This window comes from Mytilus edulis, chromosome 5 (assembly GCF_963676685.1).
Source record: "Mytilus edulis chromosome 5, xbMytEdul2.2, whole genome shotgun sequence".
In the NCBI taxonomy this organism is placed as follows: domain Eukaryota; kingdom Metazoa; phylum Mollusca; class Bivalvia; order Mytilida; family Mytilidae; genus Mytilus; species Mytilus edulis.
This window is the reverse complement of record NC_092348.1, coordinates 51,930,480-51,958,274: the sequence shown is the minus strand read 5'-3', so window position 1 is coordinate 51,958,274 and position 27,795 is coordinate 51,930,480. Positions and strand designations below refer to the sequence as shown.

The 27,795-nt window shown below is 32.6% G+C and overlaps 1 protein-coding gene across 3 annotated transcripts in view; it reads right to left on the bottom strand.

The window, feature by feature from the left end:
* LOC139525464 (importin-4-like) overlaps window positions 1-27,795 on the bottom strand; it is a 371,591-nt gene that overhangs the window by 196,004 nt on the left and 147,792 nt on the right. For 2 of the 3 annotated variants that reach the window (XM_071320816.1, XM_071320818.1), the window contains exons 11-13: window positions 23,666-23,803; window positions 17,840-17,893; window positions 1,076-1,185 (exon numbers count right to left, since the gene is read on the bottom strand). In XM_071320816.1, the coding sequence (XP_071176917.1) occupies window positions 1,076-1,185; window positions 17,840-17,893; window positions 23,666-23,803 (302 nt within the window). The remainder of the gene's footprint in view (window positions 1-1,075; window positions 1,186-17,839; window positions 17,894-23,665; window positions 23,804-27,795) is intronic. The other variant, XM_071320817.1, reaches the window with a different exon arrangement.

The following is a 27,795-nucleotide window of genomic DNA, read 5'->3' as shown; positions in this document are numbered from 1 at the left end:
ATAGATCAAAACTTCGGATACAATTTATAAATTAGATACCCTAAGGAACATTCAGTTAAAGTTTGAAAGTATTTGGCCCAGTAGTTTCAGAGGAGAAGATTCTTGAAATAGTTTACGACGACGACAGACGACGGACGACGACGGACGCCAAGTGATGGCATAAGCTCACTTGTCCCTTCGGGACAGGTGAGCTGAAAAAGGTGCAACATTCATTCTCCATGAAAAGAATACATCACATGGATGTAATTTTTGTAAGAAAAATACCAATTTCGTGAGAAGTTGTGTGTTGGACTTGAAGAGCCAAGGCAAACTGACAAATATCTGAAAGAACGAATCGATTTATGGTATGTTAAAAAAAAAACAAAGCCCACATGGTTAGCATTGAATAAATAGAAGGCCACTCTTAAATGATCACAACGTAGAAGTTTTTGTTCTCTTAATCAATAAGATATTTTCTGAAATAACGCGGGTCCCTATTAACTTAAAAGTTTTTTTGTTTTTTTTTACCATGAATAAACTTTTTTTTTTATTATTATTTATTGCATAAGCATAAGCATAAAAGATTTATTTAAAGTCGGTTATACATATAACAATACAACATAAGCTCTGTAGAGCTTTTATCTGACATTGATATCAGCTCTGGACATTAATATTCTTAAAAGTGAAACTGTTGTAAGTGATGGTATAACAATTATTTAAAATAAATTCCTTAAATGATTTGTGAAAAGAAAGTTTCATTTTATGTATCAAAATTTGTAACAAATGATTATTTAAATCCCCACTTGAAGGCCTCCGATAGACTGAGTGAGCATAAAATCATCGCCCACGACAAACAAGTTAAAGGTAAACTTTTCAGTACAATTACTAATAAACGTTTTACTGTCGACCACACTGTTATGAATTTCGTTCTAGTTTCTCCCGCTGCTGTTGGATAGCAATCAGGCGAGACAATAAGATGTGTCATGCCATCTATTTTTAAAATAAATTATCTATTTCGTGTCAATTTTGTTTTTAATTTAGAAATATTGATTTAAACAAGCCATCTTGTTTATAAATTGCTTTAAACAGTACATACTTTTTTATAATATAATCTGCACAGCCTTCTGCTACTACTGCTACAGATAAAAAACATGCTCTCCTGACCAATGGATTTTCACTGGATATCAAAGGTTCAACCAACTGCATCTGAAACATAATGACATTTATTCCCTCTTTTTTTTTAAACAAATACTATGGTTCCATCTCAGTCAGAGAAGTATCACTTTTAATAGCAATTGAAGCTATTTTTAAATCTTTAAATCATAGACTGAGGATATTGTAAAATAGTTTGCTTTTCAATCTTTAACTATGAATATTTATAATGTAGATTAGTGCATAAAAGCACTGACATAGTTAGAAACGACAGCTCAGAAACGAGGCAGTCAAATAAGCTCATCATAGATATGAGGACTAAATTTAGTATATACGCCAGACTAGAGTTTCGTCTACAAAAGACTCATCAGTGATGCTCGAATCCCAAAAAGTTAAAAATGCCAAATAAAGTACGAAGTTGAAGAGCATTTAGGACCAAAATTCCTAAAAGTTTTGTCAAATACAGCTAAGGTAATCTGTGCCTGAGGTAGAAAAGCCTTAGTATTTCAAAAAATTCAAAAATTTGTAAACAGTAAATTTATAAATATAACCATATCAATGATAATTGATGTCAGCACAAAAAGTGCTGACTACTGGGCATGTGATATCCTCGGGGAAATAAATCTCCACCTGTGACAGCTAAACGGAATTTTCTGCAGAGGTCAAAGCCTGAAAAATTGAGCAAGTATGGACATAACATTTAACCTTAAAACAGCTCTGAATTGGGTTTGTGGTTGAATATATGACACAGCATAGGTTTGTTAACCAAAAAGAATGTGGTCAAAGAACTGAAAAATTTGCATTTGGACATTATTTATTTATATGGTACAATATCCAAAATCTAAGTACATTGTTAGAATAAGCATATCAAAGAATCACTCAGGAATTTAATTTTTTATGAAATACTCATTTCTGTTCAAAAGAAAATCAATCAAATTCATATAACTATTAAAGAACCTTAATGAGCACGCTCACATACCCCAAGTCCCCACATTGCATATCTACATATTATGTCCTTATTATCTAAAAAGGTTTTATGAAACTCTGATGTATGGTTTCAGAGAAATTGCGATGACGAACTGTTGCAGTAGTACATTAAAGCAAATAAGTTCAAACGGGCGCAACTCGTGGAAAAAAAAATTGAATTGTAATTTCCTGTTGTTATGATATTGTAATTATTGTATTTATTTATGTTGGCCTAATTTGTGTTGTGTGGCCTGATAGTTGTTTACAGAATAATCTTAGAACTGTGCAGTTTAGAAATCACTGGAACAATTACAGAATGATTGGAACTTTCCAGAATGATCCCTATAAAAGATGCGTAATTTAAACTTCTACTTTATTCCAGAAACTTCCGTTATAGTTTCTAGAACTTTCCATTTATAGAATGTTCTAGAGTTTTCCGTCTCAACTATATATATATACAGACACTAAAGTAAAACACTCACTCTTGGATTTGGACTTAGACATCGATAGACATTAATATTCATAGCCTTTGGATTGACACTTTTATTCTACAAACAACATCATACTGGATTGTGACCGTAATATTCAGATTGGATTCCGAAAGATATCCGGATACAGATAAAGATAAAAGATCAATGGACTCATATTTTGACAGTTAAGTTGATAGTAAAATTTGTGTAATACTTCTTGTAAACTTTTGTATAATAAATATTGTTAAATTTTATTATTGATTTGTGTCTTTTGTTGGCTACAATTAAAAGGCGATTTCTGGCCGTAACACTGTCGATATGCACATCTACGTAGTATGTCCTTATTATCTACAAAGATTCATGAAATTCTGCTGTGTGGTTTCAGAGAAGTTGCGATGACAAACTGTTGCAGTAGTACTTTAAAGCAAATAAGTTCAAAGGGGTGCAACTCATAGAATTAAAATTGAATCATAATTTTCTGTCTACATATTATGTCCTCATTATCTAAAAATTTGTAAGGGTTCCGCGGAACCCAGTGTCTCGCCTACTTTTGCTGTTAATCACAGACTCAACAAAAATGAGGAAAAAAATCAATAAAAATATTCATCTTGATACTAGCTTTTGATTATAAAAAAGCTTCTGTCCAAGTTTGGTACAAATCCAAAATAGTATAAGGAAGTAATTAAAATTTTAAAAACTTTAACCACAATTAAAATGAAAGAGTGAAAGTGTTGTTTCCTGGCTTAAAATCTAAGTCCATTTGAAAGTAAAATACAGAAAAAATAATTTATTTTTTTACTAAGTTTACTTCTGGATACTATCTTATGATCATAAACAAGCTTCTATCCATGTTTGGTATCAACCCAGGATAGTTTAAGAAAGTTATTAAAATTCTAAAAACTTTAACCACAGAGTGAATGTAATGTTTCTCAGTAGAAAAACTAAGTCTATTTATAAGTGAAATATAGAAAAAATTTGTAAGGGTTCTGCGGAACCCAGTGTCTCGCCTACTTTTGCTGTTAATCACACACTCATCAAAAATGATGAAAAAAATCAATAAAATTATTCCTCACGATACTATCTTTTGATTGTCAGAAACTTCTGTCCAAGTTAGGTAAAAATCCAGGCTAGTTTAAGAATCTTAAAAATGTTTTAAATACTTTAACTGCAGACTGTATGTAATGTCAACTGGAAGAAAAACTAAGTTCATTTATAAGTAAAATACGGGAAAAATGGAATTTTATTTTTACAAAATTTACTTCTGGATACTATCTTTTGATCATAAACAAGCTTCTGGCCAAGTTTCTTACAATTCCAGGATAGTTTAAGAAAGTTATTAAAATTTTAAAAACTTTAACCACAGAGTGAATGTAATGTTTCCTGGCAGAAAAAACTAAGTCCATTTATGAGTAAAATACGGAAAAAATGGAATTTTATTTTTACAAAATTCACTTCTGGATACTATCTTATGAACATAAACAAGCTTCTGTCCAAGTTTCGTACAATTCAAGGATAGTTTAAGAAAGTTATTAAAATTTCAAAAACTTTAACCACAGAGTAAATATCTGTGGACGCCGCCGACAATGACGACGCCGACGCCGACGGAATGTCGGATCGCTATGTCTTGCTTTTTCTACTAAAGTCGAAGGCTCGACAAAAATGAAATTTTATTTTTACAAAATTTATTTCTGGATACTATCTTCTGATCATAAAAAAATTTTAACCACAGAATGATGTAATGTTTCCCTGCAGAAAAACTAAGTCCATTTATCAGTAAAATACGGAAAAAATGGAATTTAATTTTTACAAAATTTACTATCTTATGATCATAAACAAGCTTCTGTTCAAGTTTGGTAGAAATCAAGTATAGTTTAAGAAAGTTATTAAAATTTCAAAAACTTTAACCACAGTGAATATTTGTGGAGCCCAGCTGACGCCAACGATGCTGACGCCGACGGAATGTAGGATCGCTTAGTTTCGCTTTTTTGACTAAAGTCGAAGGCTCGACAAAAAGGTTTCGTGAAATTCTGTTTAGTGATTTCAGAGGAGTTGTGATGACAAACTGTTGCAGTAGTACATCAAAGCAAATAAGTTCAAAGGGGCGCAACTCCTAGAAAAAAATTTAAATCATAATTTTCTGTCGATATGTACATCTACATAATATGTTCTTGTTATCTAAAAAGGTTTCGTGAAATTCTTTTGTGTGGTTTCAGAGGAGTTGCGATGACAAACTGTTGCAGTAGTACATTAAAGCAAATAAGTTCAAAGGGGCGTTACTCCTAGAAAGAATATTGAATCATAATTTCCTATGCACATCTACATATTATGTCCTTTTATTATCTAAAAGGTTTTGTGAAATTCTGTTGTGTGGTTTGAGAGGAGTTGCGATGACAAGAAACAGGAATGACGGACTGACGGGTCAAAAACATTATACCCTCGGCAACTTCGTTGTGTAGGGTATGACAACAACCAGTGATGACTATATTCTCTAAAATTAGATACGATTTAACCACTAAAACATTGTTAGAATCAGCATATCAAAGAACCCCAAGAATTTAATTTTTGATGAAATTGATCACAAGTTTAATTTTGGACCCTGATATCAACTGACTTAAAAACTTGGCCCAAAATTAGAAATCTAAATATATAAAATTGAGAATGGACATGGGGGATGTGTCAAAGAGACAACAACCCAACCAAAGATCAGAAAATTTGTGTTTTATATAAATAAACTTATGTTTATAGAATTTATATAATAACTTAATACTTATTTATAAAGTTCATTAATAGACAATAAAAGCTTTGCGTTTAAAAGGAGTTCATTTTATAAAGATACATATATATAAAAAAATTTTTAGTAAAGTAACAAAAAAATGATAAAACACATCAAATGAATGGACAACAACTGTTATATTGCTCACATGGTACAGGCATTTTCAATTGTAGAAAATGGTGGATTGAACCTGGTTTTATACACTAAACCACTCTAACCATATTTAAACATATATTTATAATTTAATTTTGGATGTAACACGTCTTCTGATTGGCTGACGTCGTTTTGATTTATCATATCATAGACACAATTTTGTCATGTAACCATCAATGTTTTTTCATGATTTACGCCGGTTTAAAATGGAATTTAGAATTAAGTTATAAGAAATGACTGTAATATTTTGTCAGTCTATTTGAAATAACATAAAAATTTGGTGCACACTGTTAAATAACCCGCTACACACGTTATTCAGTGTGCACCACATTTTGTATGTTATTTCTTCAAAGCAGAATAAATGTTACAGTCATTCCTTAAACAATATTTATAATATATAAGGAAACAGAAAATTTTCAAATAAATCTGTCACTCTAATTATAACTGTGATGAGAAATTTACAATATGCTCCGTCATAATCTGATAACATGGATAACAGGAGAAACTCATCTAAACACACTTAGTGTAATCAAACTTTATGTATATATAATCAACCATTTCTGTTCAGAGAAATAACTCAATTACATTTCAAATACCACGATTGAATATTAAAAAGTCTGAGAACTTCATAAGGAGTTAGGTTAAAATCATGAAAAATTGAACTTGACCTTAATTTAGTCACAGGAAACAACATAAATAAATATGAACCAGATGCTCTGCAGGGCGCAGCTTTATATGACCGCAGAACTCGAACCCTGAACAGTTGGGGCATTTAATTAGTATGGACACAACATTTAAGCTTGATACAGCTCTGAATTTGGATAGTGATTAAATAGTTGACACAACATAGGTTTCTAACACAGAATGGATGTGGTCTAAGAACTTAAACACAAGAGGTTGTCACAACGACAGCAAACCGGATTTATTTACATTTATTTGTGTCCTGGCAATATCAGATGATATCATTACTGATTAATGGTGAAAGTGAAAATCATCAATATCAAATTTGACGTCTATTTTGTCATCAGTATCAACATTTTGAAATAATAATATTTGAAAAGCTTAGATTGAATGGTTCATGAGTAAATGCAACAACGTGAATGGAAACGCCATTTTACGATCTTTCAAGAACCATAACTCCTGTCAGAACAGTAAAAGTCAAAATCGTCATTATGGAACTTGACCTCTATTTTGTCATCAGTAACAACATATTAAAATTTCAAAAGCTTTGGTTGAATGGTTCATGAGAAAATGCACGGACACGACGGGAAACACCATTTTTCAATCTTTCAAGAACCATAACTCCTAAATGGTAAAAGTCAAAATCGTCATTATTGAACTTGACCTCCATTTTGTCATCAGTAACAGCATATTAAAATTTGGGAAGCTTTGGTAGAACAGTTTATGAGTAAATGCACGGACACGACTGAAAACTCCATTTTTCAATCTTTCAAGAACCAAAACTCCTGAACGAAAAAAGTCAAAATCGCAATTATTGAACTTGACCTCCGTATAGTTGTCAGTAATAACATATTAAAATTTTAAAAGCTTTGGTTGAACGGTTCATGAGTTAATGCACAGACAACATTTTATTGCCGCCTTTCAAGAACCATAACTCCTGAACGGTAAAAGTCAAAATCGCCATTATTGAACTTGACCTCCGTATAGTTATCAGTAATAACATATTAAAATTTTAAAAGCTTTGGTTGAACGGTTCATGAGTTAATGCACGGACAACATTTGATTGCCGCCCGCCCGCCCGACCGCCCGACCGCCCGGCCGCCCGGCCGCCCGCCGTACATCCCAAAATCAATAACCGACATTTTTGTCACAAAAATCCGGTTATTTAAAACTCAAAGATTTTAAATTGGACATTTGCCTATTATGGTCCAATATCCAAAATCTAAATACATGGTTAGATTCAGCATATCAAAGAACCCAAAGAATTCAATTTTTGATGAAATCAAATAAAGTTCAATTTTGGACCCTTTAAACCTCAATGTGGACCAATTTGATAACCGGGCCCAAATATCAAAAATCTAAATACATTGTTAGATTCAGTATATGTCAAAGAACCCCATATATTCAATTTTTGTTGATATCAAACAAAGTTTAATTATGGACCAGGATTTGGACCAACTTGAAAACTGGACCCGTAGGCAAAAATCTTAATACATTTTTAGATTCAGCATATCAAAGAACCCCAAGGATTCATTTTTTAATGAAATCAAACAAAGTTTAATTTAGGACCCTGATTTGGACCAACTTGAAAACTGGACCCATAATCAAAAATCTAAGTACATGTTTAGATTCAGCATATCAAATAACCCCAAGGATTTAATTTTTGTTGATATCAAACAAAGTTTAATTATGGACCCCGATTTGGACCAACTTGAAAACTGGGCCCATAATCAAAAATATATGTACATGTTTAGATTCAGCATATCTAAGAACCCAAAGAATTAAAATTTTGTTAAAATCAAACTTAGTTCAATTTTGGACCCTTTGGACCTTAAAAAGTAAATCACAAACATACTGAACTTAGAGGAAAATCAATTCGGAAAGTCCATAATCACAAGGCAAAATCAAATAACAAAACGTATCAAAAACGAAAGGACCAGAACTGTCATATTCCTGACTTGGTACAGGCATTTTCAAATGTAGAAAATGGTGGATTAAACCTGGTTCTATAGCGCTAACCCTCTAACTTTAATGACAGTCTCATCAAATACCGTTATATTTACATTGATGCGTTAAATAAAGACACAATAAATAAAATAGTCAAAATATGGGTTCATCAGTCATCATCGTATAACAATTTTAAAAGGAACAATTTAACAGAACACAAAAACATCTACTATCTACGAACACATTCATTGATTTGAGTGTCTGACGTCAGAAAATTGTATACGTCACATAAATTTGTCGTTCAATGTGCATACAAACGATTTTAAAATTTTACATAGGCAATGTTAGCATACAGGGTTAAAAATCAAAAGTATGTAAGAATAAATTTCAGAAATAGACCGAGATTTAAACTAGTCCAAAAGTTATATATAGAATTTAAAAGAATTTATCATAATGACATATAATAGAACAATATCATACTGACGGGATCTTTTAAAGTACAGAGTCACGTTATAAGAACAAAAGAAATACAAAAAGTCGCATATACAAAACAAACCACCAAAAAATTAAAGCCAATACAAACACATTGACGAGATGTATAAGTACCGAGCCACGTCAAACGAATATTACATCAAACCATTCAACAGTAAAAGTAATATTAATAATAGAACAAAGACAAATAAAAGAACTATAAAACACGTTGTTAAGATTATAAACAACATCAGTACGCAGAATCTATACATCAAGACCATCGTGTATTTTTTTTTAAACGGGACCAAAAATTAAGAATCTGCATACACAGTTAGATTCGGCATATCAAAGAACCCCAATTATTCAATTTTTGATGAAATCAAACAAAGTTTAGTTTTGGACCCTTTGGGCCCCTAATTCCTAAACTGTTGGAACGAAAACTCCCAAAATCAATCCCAACCTTCCTTTTATGGTCATAAACCTTGTGTTTAAATTTCATAGATTTCTATTTACTAATACTAAAGTAATAGTGCGAAAACCAAGAAAAATGCTGATTTTGGCCCCTTTTTGGCCATTAATTCCTAAACTGTTGGGACTTAAACTCCCAAAATCAATCCCAACCTTCCTTTTGTGTTCATAATAGGTATCAAAGGAACCAGGATTATAATTTAGTACGCCAGACGCGCGTTTCGTCTACATAAGACTCATCAGTGACGCTCATATCAAAAGCCAAACAAGTACAAAGTTGAAGAGCATTGAGGATCCAAAATTCCAAAAAGTTGTGACAAATACGGCTAAGGTAATCTATGCCTGGGATAAGAAAATCCTTAGTTTTTCGGAAAATTCAAACTTTTGAAAACAGGAAATTTATAAAAATGACCACATTATTGATATTCATGTCAACACCGAAGTGTTGACTACTGGGCTGGTGATACCCTCGTGGACAAAACGTCCACCGGGCCTAAAATAAAATTTCCTTTGTTTGGTATTGCCGCCCGACCCACTGAAAAACTTGCCGCCCAAATAATTTTATTTGCGTTTCAGAAATTTATTTTTTTTTATTTAAAGGGAAACTTCGCAAAAAAATCAAAAATTGATATTATGTTCATTCTGTATAAAAATGCTCAAATTCATAGATATTAAAGTTTTATTCCGCTAGATAAACGATCACCATCGATTTTAAATTTAGAGTATCAATTCTCTGCGATCCGCCATTTTGTCTTCTTTCCCGATTAATAAAAACGATATGTCTATAAACCACAAAGAAACAAAACTACAGTAACCGATGTAGTCGTAATTGCGTGTCGATATCTTGTCAATCGTACGGTTGTTTTATCCGACTAACTAACTTGATACGAAAAATATTCTTACTTTTTTTAAATTACCATGGTCTGTTGTTTTTAAACTGTTGATATTGGAATTAGGTGAAAAGTCAAAGTTGAAATCATAAATAAGTGTTCCGTGAAAATTGTTTTCGAAAATTTAATTTGTTCATAATTCTTTAAAGTAATAAACAAATATATTTTGATCTTCCCTCATCTGATCACCAGCATGGCTAAAGGTATTACTTCCAAAGGTATTGTGAGGGGTGTGAGGTGACACGTCCAGGTATTCAAGCGATTTCCTGTCGGGCTTGCAAGTTCATGCATCGTTTCACTTCTGCAGGTATTGATCAGTGTACACGGCTGATAACTTATAACTTATAACTTTCCATTTTGAATTATCAGATGAATAATATACAACTCTGTCTTACTTGTCATTACTAAACTCATACGCTTGTTTATAAATAACATTTCTGGTGTAAAGAATATAATTCATAAACATATAAATAATACCCAAAAAATAAGATTTGATGAAATAAAAATCTATTTAAATATTTTTTCCAAGGGTGAATTTGGGAAAATGTAATATATAGTCATTGTCAATAGTGAAGGACAGATTGGAACAGACCAGAAATATTGATTTAAAAAAATCTACGCACTTGCCGACGATTCGTTTATACGACTGGATAGAAAGTTACGGAACTATAGCGCAATTTAAAATATATACATGTATACATTGAACATATATTTTGAATAAATAGGGGTAAAAGTGTTGTAAATAGACTAGTCCACGTATGCCAACAGTATGTAATCATCGAATGTCGATAGACTATTGTATACCAGAAGAAGAAGAGAACCAATTTGATTTAAATACAGGTCGATGTATAACTTTTGCTTTGGTTCATTGAAGCTGTGGACCTAGTAAAATCACTGATTTATATTTCAATAAGATTGTTCTCGAACAAAGGAAGTAATTCGTCATCACAATTGTTATATATGCCACTGGACGAACACTAATTATCCCCAGGGAATGTGAATATTTTGCTGGGAAACTTTTGAGTATCAAAGTTTCAAATTAATTAATTTTTTTTTCCTTGGTATTCAATAACAGAAAAAAGAATAAATTACTTGTTCGCTAAATAGGGGTATTCTTGTCAGATAAAAGACTTTTAGTTATATTTAAAAAATAGGGAAATATGACATTAAATTGGTTCTGTCTTTTTTTAAACATCGTTAAAAAGATGTGTGTCTAAGGTGAACGCCACAAGAACCCTGTAATACTAGTACGAGAGTATAGCATGTAAACATTCCTTCTCAATAATATGGTTGTATTGGAAATACGCAATGTAATATTTGCCACATGACGCCCATAGTTCTTTCTACCATCATCATCTTATTCTGTGATATTGCTGTAAACATCGATGGTTCACACCCAAACAAAATGGGAGTAATGGACCTTCAGAGCTTCTCCGTGTTATACACTTGTGAAATATATAGACGAAATTTCTGTATTGAAATGAATCTACATCTCACAAACAGGATTTTCAAATAACGATTGTGAGTAATCACCTTACAAACCAATATAAACGTATGGCAAGATATATGTGGCACGCCTGAACCACTTTTAAAGATAATCCTAGAAGATAATCTAAGATTAATTAATAAAAGTTGTTCAGGCGTGCCATAGATATAACCATGAAGGAATTTAGTTTTTGTCAGACGCAAGAACTCATCACTATATATATCTTAAACGTATACGTATATATATGCATACAGTTTCAAATATTAAGAACAAGCGGTCGATGTCGATAGTCTGTTTTCTAACTGTTCAGAGTTAGACATGTCACTTGTTCATTCTTGGAAGCCTTCATATTCCCCGTCTAACGATGGGAACTCTTTCTGATTGTGTTGACTATAAATGCTTGTATGGTAATTCTGTCGTTTATCTGTACAAGCGGTTGCATTTCCTCTCCTTTCCCAACAAACAAACGAACGAAACGCCACTAGTCTGATTTCTCTGGAGCTCATCCTCAATGGCTCTTATACGTCAGGAAACTTACATGTATACTAACAATGATTGTTTCAAGAACAACGATGTATGGACGAACTATTATAAATTCGTCAATATCAGTTATGCATGACTAAAATATAATTTTTATTACAACTACTGTATTACTTATTTGGATTAATGACGGCTATCATGTTCAACATTGCACAAATATTATCATAGAATTTAAAAAAAAATCCTCAAAAATCCTCAAAAGAAATAATGCCTTAGCTTAGATAATTGATATTCTTTTCACAAAAAGTTCGTGTAAATGATTGTCAAATGAATTTAATTATGTAAGAATAAAATGTTAAAAAAGAAACTAAAAGAAATCATGCATGTTGCATGTTGTATTTTTTTGTCAATTAAAAACTTTAAAATTGCAATAGTTTTATTAGCATTTAAACACAGCCAGATTTGAATACAAGTTAAGAAATTCCGGTAAAGTCAATGATATCAAACAGATGTACAATGGTATATCAAATTGGGTAATATTGCATTTAGTTTTTATAAAAGATTAAAACTACTATTTTTTGCTTCATATTTGAATCTTTACGCCAATTGCCGCTAAGAAAGTAATCAAAAATTGTTTCCTTTTATTTTTATACACTTTCGGAATTACGAATCTGAATTTTATTTTCAATTAATTTACACAATTTAATTATTGTATCTTTATTCTCATCGTGTATTAAATCTTAGTGTATTAACATCGTGACAGCATACTCTTTCTAATCCTTTCTGTTTATCCTTTCCAAATAACAACATTTATACCTGTGTACGCTTGAACTCACACCTGCGGCTAAATAGCTACAAGGTAAACGAATTGACCTCAAGCCGAGAAATATACAGTGACCTTTACAAAATAATATACACACTCTGCTCACACATTAGTTGCATTGAAATGATTATCAAAACAATAACGGTAAATAGAACTGAAATATTTTCAGTTCAATATCAGTAAAAATGTTCAATAAATATTTTATGAAAAAAATCTCAACAATAATTAATTAAATTTATTCAAAAACATTTACAAGAGATAATTTTATAGGAGTTTAATTCAATCAATACAAAACGGTATATGCATATTCATTTTCGTTCATTCTTATATTGTGGTAAATAACTTCGACCATTCGTCAGCTGTGCGCTTTTAATTACGTATATTGTCGATAAGCTATAAGAGTTAAATAGATTTTATTTTTTCCCTGAATTCAATAAATCGGGCTAATACGTCACGACCCACTCGAGAATTCAACCAAAAAAGTTACAAATACTTGATTTTCTCCGTTATTAGAAGGAATATAAATTTAAAACTTTGCAAATGTGTTTTTTATGTTAAGATGAACATAATTAGATGATAAGTAAAAAATCGCGGAATTTCCCTTTAAAAAAAAAATCGAAATTGTGCCGGAATTTGATCGTATCCGCCGAGTTTGTTCCTGGCTTTACTTATTTCAAATCACGATCTTAAAAGCGCTTGCCTTACACAGTATTGGGAGCAAACATTTAAATGACATGGAATAGAAAAAGTTTGCCAAAGGTAATGTCAAAGAGGCCGGCAGGGGAAAGCATCAATGCATTGGTTAAGGGAGATGGATTTTATCAAAAATCAAATGTTCAGCTATTCTTTGAAAGAAACGTTCTGAGAGACCTTGTAGAGGACTCAAGTTTTATCTTTTGTAAAGGCTAAAAGCAGAAACAGATGATTTCTGCTCGACTTTGTCGCTTCATGAGATAGAAGTTTTTCGCCGGGACATCACAGAACAAATATGCGTGGCTCTTACATTTGTTGAACTTATTAAATATTTGAAATGTATCATTGACAAATTTTCCCTTGAACCAGAGAACAAAGTATCTACTATAGTCAGAACCACAATGATGCATTCAAGATAATTATGGCTGTAGGCACTAAAGCCCATAGACCAAAACGGTCCCAGATTTACAGGTTTATAGTAGTTTTGTACCAGTAGATGCTAGCCTGGTACAAAACATACATATTTTAAAGACTAGCATCTTGTGTCAATTGAAGTACTTCCCCCTTTTCTTGCCTTTCTTCTAATTAACATGAATAAAATAATTCTTAAAACATAAAAGATACTGACAGAAACATATTTATAAATGTATCTAGTGTACTAGTGATGAATAAAATCCCTTCCTTTTCCACAATTTTAAGGGCTCATTAATTTATCTGTATTCATGTAATGCATGTCCAGATTTCTGTTAATCAAACAAGCATTACAACCCATAATTTATTTATCTGCAAAAATTGTCTGTCCTGCTGCATATTTCCATTTTGAATTTATCATACGTTTTAAACCTATAGCCCTGAAAAACCTTGCACTAATGGATAATATTAGTATAAACACCATGTCTATTTGTGCCAACCTTCCAAATTTTTAATATTTTGCTATCCTTATTTGGTACAGATCCTATATCCTCAAAACTTATCAGGGGCAGTAGGCGTGTTTGTATGGTAGTTCGTCACACCTTTCATGTATGATTACTAGCCTCTAGGTATTGGTTTGAGCCCTAGTTGGGCAGTTGCAAAATTAAGGTTTGATTTTCATGTCATATGTGATAAGGTTAGTCAGTTTCCTCCCGCAGGTTGCCGCCGTTTTCCTTCAAGTACTACGGTTTAATAGTATGCCAACAAAACTGACTGCCATGAAATTACATACGGTGTAGAAAGTGATGTTTATAAAACCAAAGCAAACAATAAAAGTTTTAAATCTTTGTCCATTTGTACAAGGAGCCGTAGTGGTTGAGCCATTTAACTTATGGTAATTTTACCAAACTGTGACCACAAGATGTGACATCAGGCCTCTGTTCAATTGGCAGTCCCACAATAAAAGTTCAATTTTCACGTCATACATTGTACATTTTATATGGTTAATTTGTCAGTTTCCTGCCTCAGTTCTGTGTTTTTTTCTGGGTCCTTTGGTTAACTCTGCCAACAAAACTGACTGTCTTACATGAAATTATCCATATGATGTAGAATGTGACATTGACGGTTGACCCCGTTCAAAGAAACCACCAGCATGTACACACAACAATGCTGCAATGCTTTAGACAACATTGGTCTAGAGACTTCATGATTTACATGTATAAAGCTTTTAAATGTAAAAAAAAAAAAAATCCCTACCTACCTACCCACCTGCTGATAGTGTGGGTCGGCAATGCTAAACAAACATTTTTTTAAGGGTGGCCCCAAGCAGTTGCATCGACCCAGTGGTGTAAATAGTTATCAAAGGTACCAGGATTATAATTTAGTACGCCAGACGAACATTTCGTCTACATAAGACTCATCAGTGACGCTCATATCAAAATATTTATAAAGCCAAACAAGTACAAAGTTGAAGAGCATTGCGGATCCAAAATTCCAAAAAGTTGCGCCAAATACAGCTAAGGTAATCTATGCCTGGGATAAGAAAATTAGAAAACCTTGTGTTTAAATTTCATAGATTTCTATTTACTTATACTAAAGTTGTTGTGCAAAAACCAAGAGAAGTGCTTATTTGGGCCCTTTTTTTGGACCCTAATTCATATACTGTTGGGACCAAAACTCCCAAAATCAATCCCAACCTTCCTTTTGTGGTCATAAACCTTGGGTTTAAATTTCATAGATTTCTATTTACTTAAACTAAAGTTATACTGCGAAAACTAATTTGCCTTCGGACAACGACAACGACAACGCCAACGTCATACCAGTATACTTGTGGTCGTATAAAAATATCATAAAAGCATTTTCATGTTATTGAACAGACACTGTTTAGCAGCTTACACCCTCTCAGGCCATATATCCCAAATCAATTATTGAGTTAAATTTTCCTTTGAAAATCTGATTATAAATACAATTGATATTTTAATTACACCATTACAAACCCAATACATTTTAATATTCTTGTCATGGTTAGAAAATATATAAAATAACACCATTTAAAACTAAAAACGAATTATATTTTCTATTTTAGAAATTTATATGTGTTAGAATAAAACAAAATGTCAAAAAATATGTCACTTTTTGATGGGTTGATACATTTGTGTGACGCACAGTTCTAGTGATGTGTCCTGGTGTACTGTCGTATTAAATTCATGGGAGGTGTCCTTTGTTATTCTGTAGTTTACATGTTCTAATGTACTTTTATAAGGAAATTTAATTTGTTAAATTATAGTTTAAACACAAGGTAATGTATCTTCTATCCAAGTCTGTCAATCTATTTTTAAATTCTATTAATGTTTACACCTAGAGGGGGTATGTGTTTTAATGACCTCATATGTATGGAAACCATAAATTACTTTGAACTATTAATGATTATAAACATGAAAATATTTTAGCATTCTAACAACGAAATTAAAGGTTCCAATTAACATAACATATTTATATTTGAAAAGCTATGGTTAAACAGTTCAAGAGTTGAAGCACGGACATGACTAGAAACACAAATTTTCAATCTTTCAAGAACAATTCCTTAACAGTGAAAGAGAAAATCATCAATATCAAACTTGACCTCCATTATGTCATCAGTAACAACATTAAATATTTAATATACAGCTCCAAAGATTTCCTGAAATTACAAATCCACTAAAACAATAACCTTCAAATCAATCCCGATCCCCTAATTTGGAAAGGAATTTTGTACTATATTTTCCATCTTCGCTAGCCAAGGGTTACGATCCACTCCCGCTCTCTTCACCCTTGGCAGATTGAGATAATATTTCGGAGACACAAGGTAAGGATTTTTATTGGTTGCAGTAGAAACTCGCTGCATCCAATCAAAAAGTGCCTATAACATGATCACGTGTAAATGTAGAAAGTGTTTGTAAACAATTGCCACGTGTTTATTGTGCAACAAGTCTTTACATCACTAAACATACGACTATATTTAGTGACAACTTGAATGTTTTTAATCAACTAATAGAAGTTCCTGTGTATGTTTCATGCACAAATGCATGAATGATGACGTATATTTTCGTTTCCGGCTTTGCCAAGTGGGTAGAATCTAGACTCTACCGTGTTTTTACCTCCAAATTGAAGAGTTCAAGTGCTACCATTGGTCAAGAATAATGTATTCGGAATGAGCGTGACTTTAATCTTCCGATAGATGGCGCAACATTGATATCACAAATGTTGGCTCAATCTGCCAAGGGTGAAGAGAGCGGGAGTGGATTGTAACCCTTGGCTAGCGAAGATGTATATTTTCTAACACATCCAAACACTTACACTAAAGTTCTTGCCTGCAAAACTATTTAGACAAACTGACAAAAGTCCCAAAAACTATCCTAACCATCATTTAGTGATATGGAACCTTGTGCTAAAGTTTTATAGAGAACCATGAACTTGTACTCAAAAAAATTTGTTAGTGGTCATATTTAAATATCAATCAGTACACAATTACTTTTTTCTTTTATTTCCAAATTATTATTAACAAGGCTTATATTAATCAGTAAAAAGCATTCTTTTTTTTGTTCTTTGTTTTCAAGTTCTTAATAAGGCTAAGACTATTTGATGATCAGCTGTTTTAGCACAAAGTATTTTCTACTAAATGCCCATGTTTTACAATTCTTAAGAAATATATCATAATTGACATAGAATTTCTTTGTGTTCCAAAATGATTTCCCTTTGAACTTTTTTTAAGTAACACCCTTCTTTACCTTAAAAAAAAATATAGATAAGAACCAATGTAACTAATGAATCAAAGACAAAATATATGTCTCCAACTTCAACGACGTGAAAAAATAAACTATATAAATATCCGTATGGGAGATGCAATTGGTCTATCAGGAACATTGCACCTTAACTAAATATGTGATATCTTCAAGAGAAATAGTACATGGCAATATCTTTGATGCGACTAAATATTATTGTTAGATATTTACTTACCAGGTTAGGAATAAGTTTTTCTGGTGGTAAATGTAAAGCCATAGTGTCAATTACCTGTAAAATAACTAAATTCATTGATTAATGGCTTGACAATAGACCACTTTCGAGTTCATCCGTCACCGGCAAAAACTCGTCAATTATGCACGCCTTTATGACGTCATTTACCAGATAGAGGGGGTCGCCTGTATCCCTGCACTATTTACGTTCATCAAGCGTCTTAGTGATCGTCTTTGTGCAGGATAAACTAGAAATAATGGTTGCTCTGTAGGTACTTACTAACAATTCCCTAATGACAGCAGTGTTGATTGTCAATTTTGAGAATTCAATTTGCCGAATAATTCGTATAATATAGAATTATAGTTTTCCAACCACTCGCTCAACATTGGAAGGGAAGTGGCGCCCCAAAACGCACAAATGACGGTGATAAAAGCGCGTATAATTGACGAGTTTTTTCCGGTGACGGATGAACTCGAAAGTGGTCTATTGTTGCTTATAGTACTGCAACTGACTTTGAGATATATATACAACTCGTCTAAACATCAACCCAACAATGTTAGATCTGTAAATTTGCTTTCGCAAATTTTTGGTTCTTCCCTCGCCGGGATTAGAACCCATGCTACTGAGATATCGTGACACCAAACTGCCTGCACTGTAGCCGTTCCGCTAGACCACACGACCACCTGGGCTTCATAAATATATATATATAACATTTTCCAAAAGACCAAAAAAGTGAAAAAAGTATTTTTAAACAAAACACATTTGACTAACAGGTCGAACAACTGATGTTCTTTAACCCTGCTGACTGCCATTGGCGATTGCCAAATAAAATTGATCACAAGATGTAACAAAATGGATCTTAATATAACTTTAATACTAAACAGAAAACAATTTAAAACTAGTGGCCAAGATGTTATGTCACAAACATAAGGTGGCAATATTTTTTTTCTTTTTGTGCACCTGAGATCCGGATTTCGACAATAAATGTCAATTAAGAGTCAATAGGATGAACGGATCATATAAACCGGAGGGAAAATATGATACAAGCCCAAACGAAAATATATAAACAAATCTAAACAAATCTAAATTGAAAACTACGTTCAAAACTTCAAACCTATGATTGCGTTGGATAAAAACCGCAATTTTATTTGGCAATCGCCAATGGCAGTCAGCAGGGTTAAAGAACATCAGTTGTTCGACCTGTTAGTCAAATGCATTTAGTTTAAATATACTTTTTCACTTTTTTGCTGTATTTAGACCCTTCTACAACGAAATTTGTTTTACACGCACACATATAAAAATTGTGGTTTTTATCCAATGCAATCATAGGTTTGAAGGTAGTTTTCAATATATATGTAGGACTCTGAACCACGATGGTCGCACTGAAGTGCGATGGTCCAAGGTGAAGTGCTGTGAAAACATTGTGACATTAACATGTTGATAACTACGCTGAACTGAATTGGTGGGTACGCTGAAGTGCGCTAGTCTTTTGACGTTGTGTATACTAGCTAAATGTGATGTCTGAAGTTAAAACCCCATTTCATGTAGTTGTGTAGTGGTTATCCTGCTAGCCTCACATTTGGAGGATCAGGTTTGATTTCTGGTCAGGTCAAAACAAAGACTTTAGATTTTAATTTGATGAGTATCCGCTAGGCACACAGCTGTATTCAGACAATATACTAGATGGTTCAGATATAGTACAATGAATTCGAGTGGGACGACATGTCTTTATATTGAGTGTGCATGTGCCATAAAAATAATGGGTTCAGCGTGTCTGTCTATAGTCTAATAATGGTCCAAATCATTTTATCAACTTTTTTTTTGTCATTTCATAGCTATATGAAATTGCTCACATTACTCATTCATTCATTTATCTGGTATCACAACAGTTTTTCCTTTATATATGCGTTATCATCAAATACAACTTACATTTAAATATTAAGAATGAACACAAATGCTGCCACTGTCATTTCAGAAAAAAAACGTTTAAAAATTGTGAAGATTTCAGTTGTTTATTTAGCATGACTCAATGATGCTAGTACCCAATACATGTGCAGTGTATGGTCAAAAACAGCCCATATTCATGTAATAGAAGTATTCTACTTTCCAATTAATAGTTAAAAGTTTACATTTGAACTATTTTGTAAAACAGCTATATTTTAGGGCCAAAATGGAATCTTACTGAACCTACTCTTTAATGAAACATTTAATATAAAGGGCAATAACTCCTTAATAGGTCAATCGACAATTTTGGTCATATTGACTTATTTGTAGATCTGTGTTTGTTGATCATTATTGCTGTTTACAGTTTATTTCTATCTATAATAATATTCAAGATATAACAAAAAACTGCAAAATTTCATCAAAATCATATATATTCAGGGGCAGCAACCCAACAACAAGTTATCTGATTCGTCAGAAAATTTCAGGGCATATCTATCTTAACCTGAAAATCATTTTTACCCACATCAGATTTGCTCCAAATGCTTTTAGTTTGAGATATATAAGCAAACAAGAATGCACCCATAGTATACAGATGCCCCACTCGCATTATCATTTTCTATGTTTAGTGGACCGTAAAATTGGGGTAAAAACTCTAATTTGGCATTAAAATTAGAAAGATCATATCATAGGGAACATGTGAACTAAGTTTCAAATTGATTGGACTTCAACTTCATCAAAAACTACCTTGACCAGAAACTTTAACCTGAAGCGGTACAGACGGAAGAACAAAGGAAGGACGCACAGACCAGAAAATATAATGCCCCTCTACTATCGTAGGTGGGGCATAAAAACTGCATTTTACCCCTATGTTCTATTTTAAGTTATGTCCGCCATCTTGGTTGGCGGTCAAGTTCATAGGACCCATTTTGTTTTAATTAGACACCATAAGGATGATTGTGGCCAATTTTGGTTAAATTTCGCCTAGTTGTTTCAGAGGAGAATATTTTTGTAACGTCGACGACGACGAATGACGAATGTGGATTGCAAAGCAATGACAACTAGCTAAGTTGCAATAACTATCAGTGTACATTTTCTTCCTTGAATGCCAAATGGTCACAGTTGTCTTGTGTTTGCCTGGAATGCCGAAGGTTGTTGGTTAGTTCCATAGAAGTAGATAATTATCATGTCAAGTTCATAACCTGATAAGAAATTTTAAGTTGTGATCAGGAATATAATCAAAATACTGAAGTACTGAACATCTGATGACCGCAAGTTCTTGTGGATGGTCAAAAGAACTTGTCACAGAATTAATCACATCTCTAAACCTGAACATGATGAAGCTGAGGTTAATGTACAGAGATAAAAAAAAATTCTGAGACAAATTTGTGCGTGGATGATGAATAAATGACAGGAAATACAACTCACCGTGATAACTATTATATTGCAGTGATACAAATCAGTATACACTACACTGGTTTGTTGCAATATATTATATTGATATAACAATTACATGCATATATAATTTTCATCCATTTGTATATAATTCCTTTCTACTAATCTAAAAATAGTGCAGTGCAAGTGTATGGTGGATACTCTTCTGTAAAAATTTGATTTTTCTAAAAGATTGGATATCAGTAGGCATTCATATTTACATCCAAAAACAATTTTCCATGCAGAATTACCAGTCCTTGCCAGAATTGTCGCAAAACGTTCTTATGGTATAAGCTTTAACACAATTTTTTGGTACGTGTGCATAGATATTATCAATGATTTTTTTAATTTATACATGTATATATGGACTCGAAACTGTGATGGTACTCCTAACCGCAATGGTCACGGTGAAGTATGATGGTCCACACTGAAGTGCATTGTGTAACACATTGAAGTGGGATGGTGACATTGTACGTTAACTTGTTGATAGATATGCTGAAGTGTGATGGAGGTTACGCTAAAGTGTGATGTTCTGCAAGAGACATTGAATAAAAACAAAATGTACATGAGATGTTAAAATAAAACTAGAGGCTCTAAAGAGCCTGTGTCGCTCACCTTGGTATATATGAATATCAAACAAAAGAAGCATATAGATTCATGAAAAAATTGTGTTTTGGTGATGGTGATGTGTTTGTACATCTTACTTTACTGAACATTCTTGCTGCTTACAATTATCTCAATCTATAATGAACTTGGCCCAGTAGTTTCAGTGGAAAATGTTAGTAAAAATTTACAAATTTTATGAAAATTGTTAAAAATTGACTATAAAGGACAATAACTCCTTAGGGGGTTAATAGACCATTTCAGTCATGTTAACTTATTTGTAAATCTTACTTTTCTGAACATTATTGCTGTTTACAGGTTATCTCTATCTATAATAGTATTCAAGATAATAACCAAAAACAGCAAAATTTCTTTAAACTTACCAATTTAGGGGTAGTAACTGAACAACGGGTTGTCCAATTCATCTGAAATTTTAAGGGCAGATTGATCTTGACCTGATAAACAATTTTACCCTCAGTCAGATTTGCTCTAAATGCTTTGGTTTTTGAGTTATAAGCCAAAAACTGCATTTTACCCCATTGTTCTATTTTTAGCCGTGGCGGCCATCTTGGTTGGATGGCCGGGTCACCGTACACATTTTTTTTAACTAAATACCCCAAAAATGATTGTGGCCAAGTTTGGATTATTTAACCCAGTAGTTTCAGAGGAGAAGATTTTTTGTAAAAGATTACTAAGATTTACGAAAAATGGTTAAAAATTGACTATAAAGGGCAATAACTCCTAAAGGGGTCAACTGACCATTTCAGTGATGTTGACTTATTTGTAAATCTTACTTTGCTGAACATTATTGCTGTTTACAGTTTATTTCTATCTATAATAATATTCAAGATAATAACCCAAAACAGTAAAATTTCCATAAAATTACCAATTCAGGGGCAGCAACCCAACAACGGGTTGTCCGATGAAAATTTCAGAGCAAATAGATCTTGACCTGATGAACAATTTTATCCCTATGTTCTATTTTTAGCCATGGCGGTCATCTTGGTAGGTTGGACGGGTCAGACCGGACACATTTTTTAAAATAGATACCCCAATGATGATTGTGGCCAAGTTTGGTAAAATTTGGCCTGGTAGTTTCAGAGGAGAAGATTTTTGTAAAAGTTAACGACGACAGACTACGACGGACGCCGCAAACCAAGTTAATCATTCATTTGCTATATTCCCAATTACTTGCCACCTGATATAGTTTAGCATAAAACCTTCATCTACAAAACACATCCTCCTGCCTGCGAATTGATTTGTTTTTTGTTGACGCTATTTTTAAAAATATCAAAATATTCAAACCTCTTGCTAAACCATCGCACTTCAGAGAAAGAACCATCACACTTTAGCCTCCCCATCCAACCTCCAAGTCCTACATATATATATCTAACGACAAAACATTTTCATATTATTAATTAATGTTCTTAACAAAAATATTTTAATCAGAACTCAATGAAAAGATGTATCTATAACAAGCGATAAGGAATGTTATTTTGTACTCGTTAATATCCGTGTATTTATCATGTTTATAGATTGGTTACAAACCCAAAACGAAAGTTACGTAATGGAAATCTCGGCGATAGCAATACATTTCAATGCCCTCGCAGTCATTGCGATGTAAAAATGCATTAGGCAAACATGTTTTTGTCTAAATGGAAAGAATTGAAGAGGAGTTGTATTCATTTTACTTGCCAAATTAATTCAATTAAGCCCAAAATTATTACAAATGGTCAGGAAAAATGCCCAAAAAAAATAACAGATGAAGGCACAAGTACTGCAAATAGCTCATACTAACTTTTGAACTGCAGGGTGAGCAATTAAGAAATAGTTAATACCAGATTTTATTACCTGAGGAGCATACTGTGCTGGTTTATAAGAATCCAAGTCTTCTTCCTCTTCTTCTGAATTATCTTCTTCACCACTTCCACACATCAAAGCGAATAAAACATTTAATACAGGATCAACTAGCTTCATTTTCAAAAAGGTCTGAAACAGAACAATAACTTAGATGCTGAGTATGCACCAACACTTTATTAGGCATCAAACAAAAATCCATGCTAAGTAATAACAAAAAAAAACAGTAATTGACTGCTCAGTATATCTTTTACAAGAGGCAATCAGTGTGACAGCAAACTGGATTTTCCTGAAGATATCAATCATGAACAGTTGAGCAAGTATGGACACTACATTTAAGCTTAAAACAGCTCTGAATTTGGATTGTGATTGAATATTTGATACAGTATAGGTTTGTGATATAAAATGAATGTGGTCAAAGAACTGAAAATTTGAAATCAGACATATATTATATCCAAAATCTAATAACATTATTGTCATAATTATATCAAAGAACCAAAGAATTCAATTTATGCATTGTTGATGAAATAAAACAAAAGTTAAATTTAGGACATTTTGGACCTCAATGGGCTATCATTAATTAATAATGAAAACAAATACTGGTTTAGATTCAGCATTCCAAAGAACCTTATAGCTATATACATTAAAATTATGTTGAAATCAAACAAAGCTTCTCTTAGTTTTAAAAGCAGTTACAGTTTGCTTTAGAACATCTAGTTAACAAGAATTGGGTACGGATGATTCCTACAACAAAAATGCGAGTTAAGTACCTTGTGCTATAATAAGGTATATAGGATTTTTTTCTGAGACAAGTGCCTCTTGCAATCACCGTCAATCTCAATCCAAGTCTTCTATTTGTGAAATGGAACTTTGTGTTACAACTTCATAGAAATCCATACACTTACACACAAGTTATTGTCCGGAAACTACAAAAATGCTTGTTTTTGGTCCCTTTTTCATAAACATAACATAATACGATTGCAAATTGGTTAGAAAATTTATTGCAGTCTAATAAAAGCTATCACAATAATTTCAAACATCAATCCCATCCTTCCTTTTGTTGTTATGAACATTGTGCTAAAATTATACAGAAATTAATCTATAGACTTATATAGTTATTGTCTGTGATCAAATTCATCATTTTCATTTACAATTGATGCATGAAATAATGCAACTGTTATACTTTTGCTTTAGTTTCAGTATATAAGTCAATAAATTGCTTCACTGTGCGCAGCTGGAACGACCTCAGATGTCCAATCCTGAAAAGTTGGGGCCAAAATGGACACTATATTCATGCTTGATACAGGTCTAAATTTGGATTGTAATTAAATTTTTGACACATAATAGGTTTCTGACACAGAATATCTGTAGTCAAAGAACTTCAAATTGGTTACATGATTTGAATATATATTCAATTTTTTGCATGTGTGCAATACAATATGCGGTTGTAAATTGCCCCCTACCAACAATTAAAAAAAATACCTCCCCTTTTTTTTATTTTGTGCAATACACTATACTTTTGCATATTGATCCCAACATGGGGAAAAAATTGTTAAACCCACCCCCCTTTTTTGGGGGGCAAAAAAAAAATAATATATATATGAAGAAATTTTTACTTTAATTTCTGATATCTAAAATGAGAAAAAAATTGCCCCACCCTCTATTTATTTTTTACCTCCCCCACTGATTTCCAAAAAATTCCTTCCCTCAGAATATGGTCATAATCTCAATTCAAATTTCCATTAAAGATGCAACCATAATTACCCATTTAAATACATCATGAAAATCTTATAAAAAAAGAAAATTAATATTCCTTAATCAGCATAAATTTAATAGTAACTTCTTAAAGTAAAGTGACAGCTAATCACCTCAAGACAATATAAAAATTCTTTATACATACTTTTAAAGCAGTGTAAGGGAGGTAATATGTTTGGGTTACCTCAATATATTTGGATTACCTACTTTACACTGCTTTAAAATTGTCTTAATTGTCTATTAACCAACAAACCCTTGTTTTTCCCCTTTTTTGCCCCCGATTCCTAAACGGTTTGAGCCATAACCTGTCAAAGCCAACCATTTGTGGTATGGAAACTTGTGGTATAATTTCAGAGAGATCCATACACTTAAACAAAAGCTATTATTCCTTTTTTGGCCCCTTATTCCTTACTTGTTAGGACCATAACCCCAAAAATCAATCCCAACCTTCCTCTTGTGGTTATAAACCTTGTGTTTAAATTTCATAGATTTCTATTTACTTTGCTTAAGTTTTTGTCCCGAAACCTACCGTCTTCGGACGATGTGGACGACGACAACAACGATGACAACAACGGGATACCAATATACGACCACAATTTTTTTTGGCGGTCATATAACAAACAAGAGGCTCTCAAGAGCCTGAATCGCTCACCTGGTAAACAAGGCCTTCGACCACGAAATAGAAAATAAAACACAAACTTTATTTTATACACCCTACTGATCATTCAAATGAAGTTTGGTTGAATTTGGTTGAGTAGTTTTAGAGGAGAAGATTTTTTAAAGTTAGCAAATATGATGAACAAATTGTGAAAAATTGTCATTAAAGGACAATAACCCCTTAAGGGGTCAATTGACAATTTTTGTCATATTAACTTAATTGTAGATCTTACTTTGCTGATCATTTTTGCTGTTACAGTTTATCTTTTATCTATAATAATATTCAAGATAATGACCAAAAACTGCAAAATTTCCTTAAAATTACCAATTAAGTGGCAGCAACCCAACAATGGGTTGTTCGATTCATCTGAAAATTTCAGGGCTGATAGATCTTGACCTATTGAACATTTTTACCCCGTGTCAGATTTGCTTTAAATGCTTTAGTTTTTGACATATAAGCAAAAAACTGCATTTGACCCCTATGTTCTATTTTAAGTAACGGCTTTTGGGCGGATCAAAAATCGAAGCACAAACTTTGTGAAGGATAATCTAAGGAACAATCATGCTAAGTTTCATCCAAATCAATTCAGTAGTTTCAGAGGAGAAGATGTTTGAAAAATTGTTAACGACGACAGACGACGACGACGACGACGGACGCCAAGTGATGAGAAAAGCTCACATTTCCTTTTAGGAAAGGTGAGCTAAAAACTGCAAAATTTCCTTAAAATTACCAATTCAGGGGCAGCAATCCTAGCAACGTGTTGTCCGATCCATCTGAATATTTCAGGGCAGGTAGATTTTGACCTGATAAACAATTCAACCACAGTCAGATTTTATCTTAATGCTTTGGTTTTTGACATTTTACCCCTATGTTCTACTTTTAGCCGTGGCAGCCATCTTGTTTGGATGGCTGGGTCACCGGACACATTTTTAAACTAGATACCCAAAAGATGATTGTGGCCAAGTTTGGATTAATTTGGCCAAGTAGTTTCAGAGAAGATTTTTGTAAAAGATTAGGCCAACTAAAATCAATTAGTAGATTTTCATCCAAAATTTTTTAAAAAATGGGGTGGGTGGGAGGATTTTATTTTTTAAATTTTATTTCATATGAAACCCTCTTGTCACGAGTTCTTCGTACCGCGAGGTATAAACAAGTGTAAAATATATATTATAATATATTATGATAATAAGCTTACGTCATGTATATACATGCCGTATAAGGGACTATAAGGAATCATAATATTTAATTTTTCAAACTCTTAAATAAATATCTAATTTGCAACCACTGTTATACATGTACATGTAAATTTGCCCCTTTAGAAACCTATTTATAGGAAACATCAAAAACGAAGAGAAATACTCTCTTCACTATACCTACACCAAATTTATTTTGCTTTCTAAGCAATTATTTGTAGTCCCCATAAATTAAGAAAATGTACATGTATTGGTACAATTGTATGCCACACAAGTATTATGAGTACAGAATAAAATGAAAACTCAGTGTTGAAAGTCATTATGATGTAAAACATCACCAAAAACAAAGTTGTTGTTTAATGACTACATTGAGGATATTGTCCCTGTTTGGATAGAGAGTGCTTGCTGTTTGTCAAAAAAAAAAAACGACAGCCATGGGTAAATCTAACGGCTTGCTATACGTGCTATAATAAAATGCGTTTGTTTGTCGACTTTTTTTGTTCATTATACGGCCATAA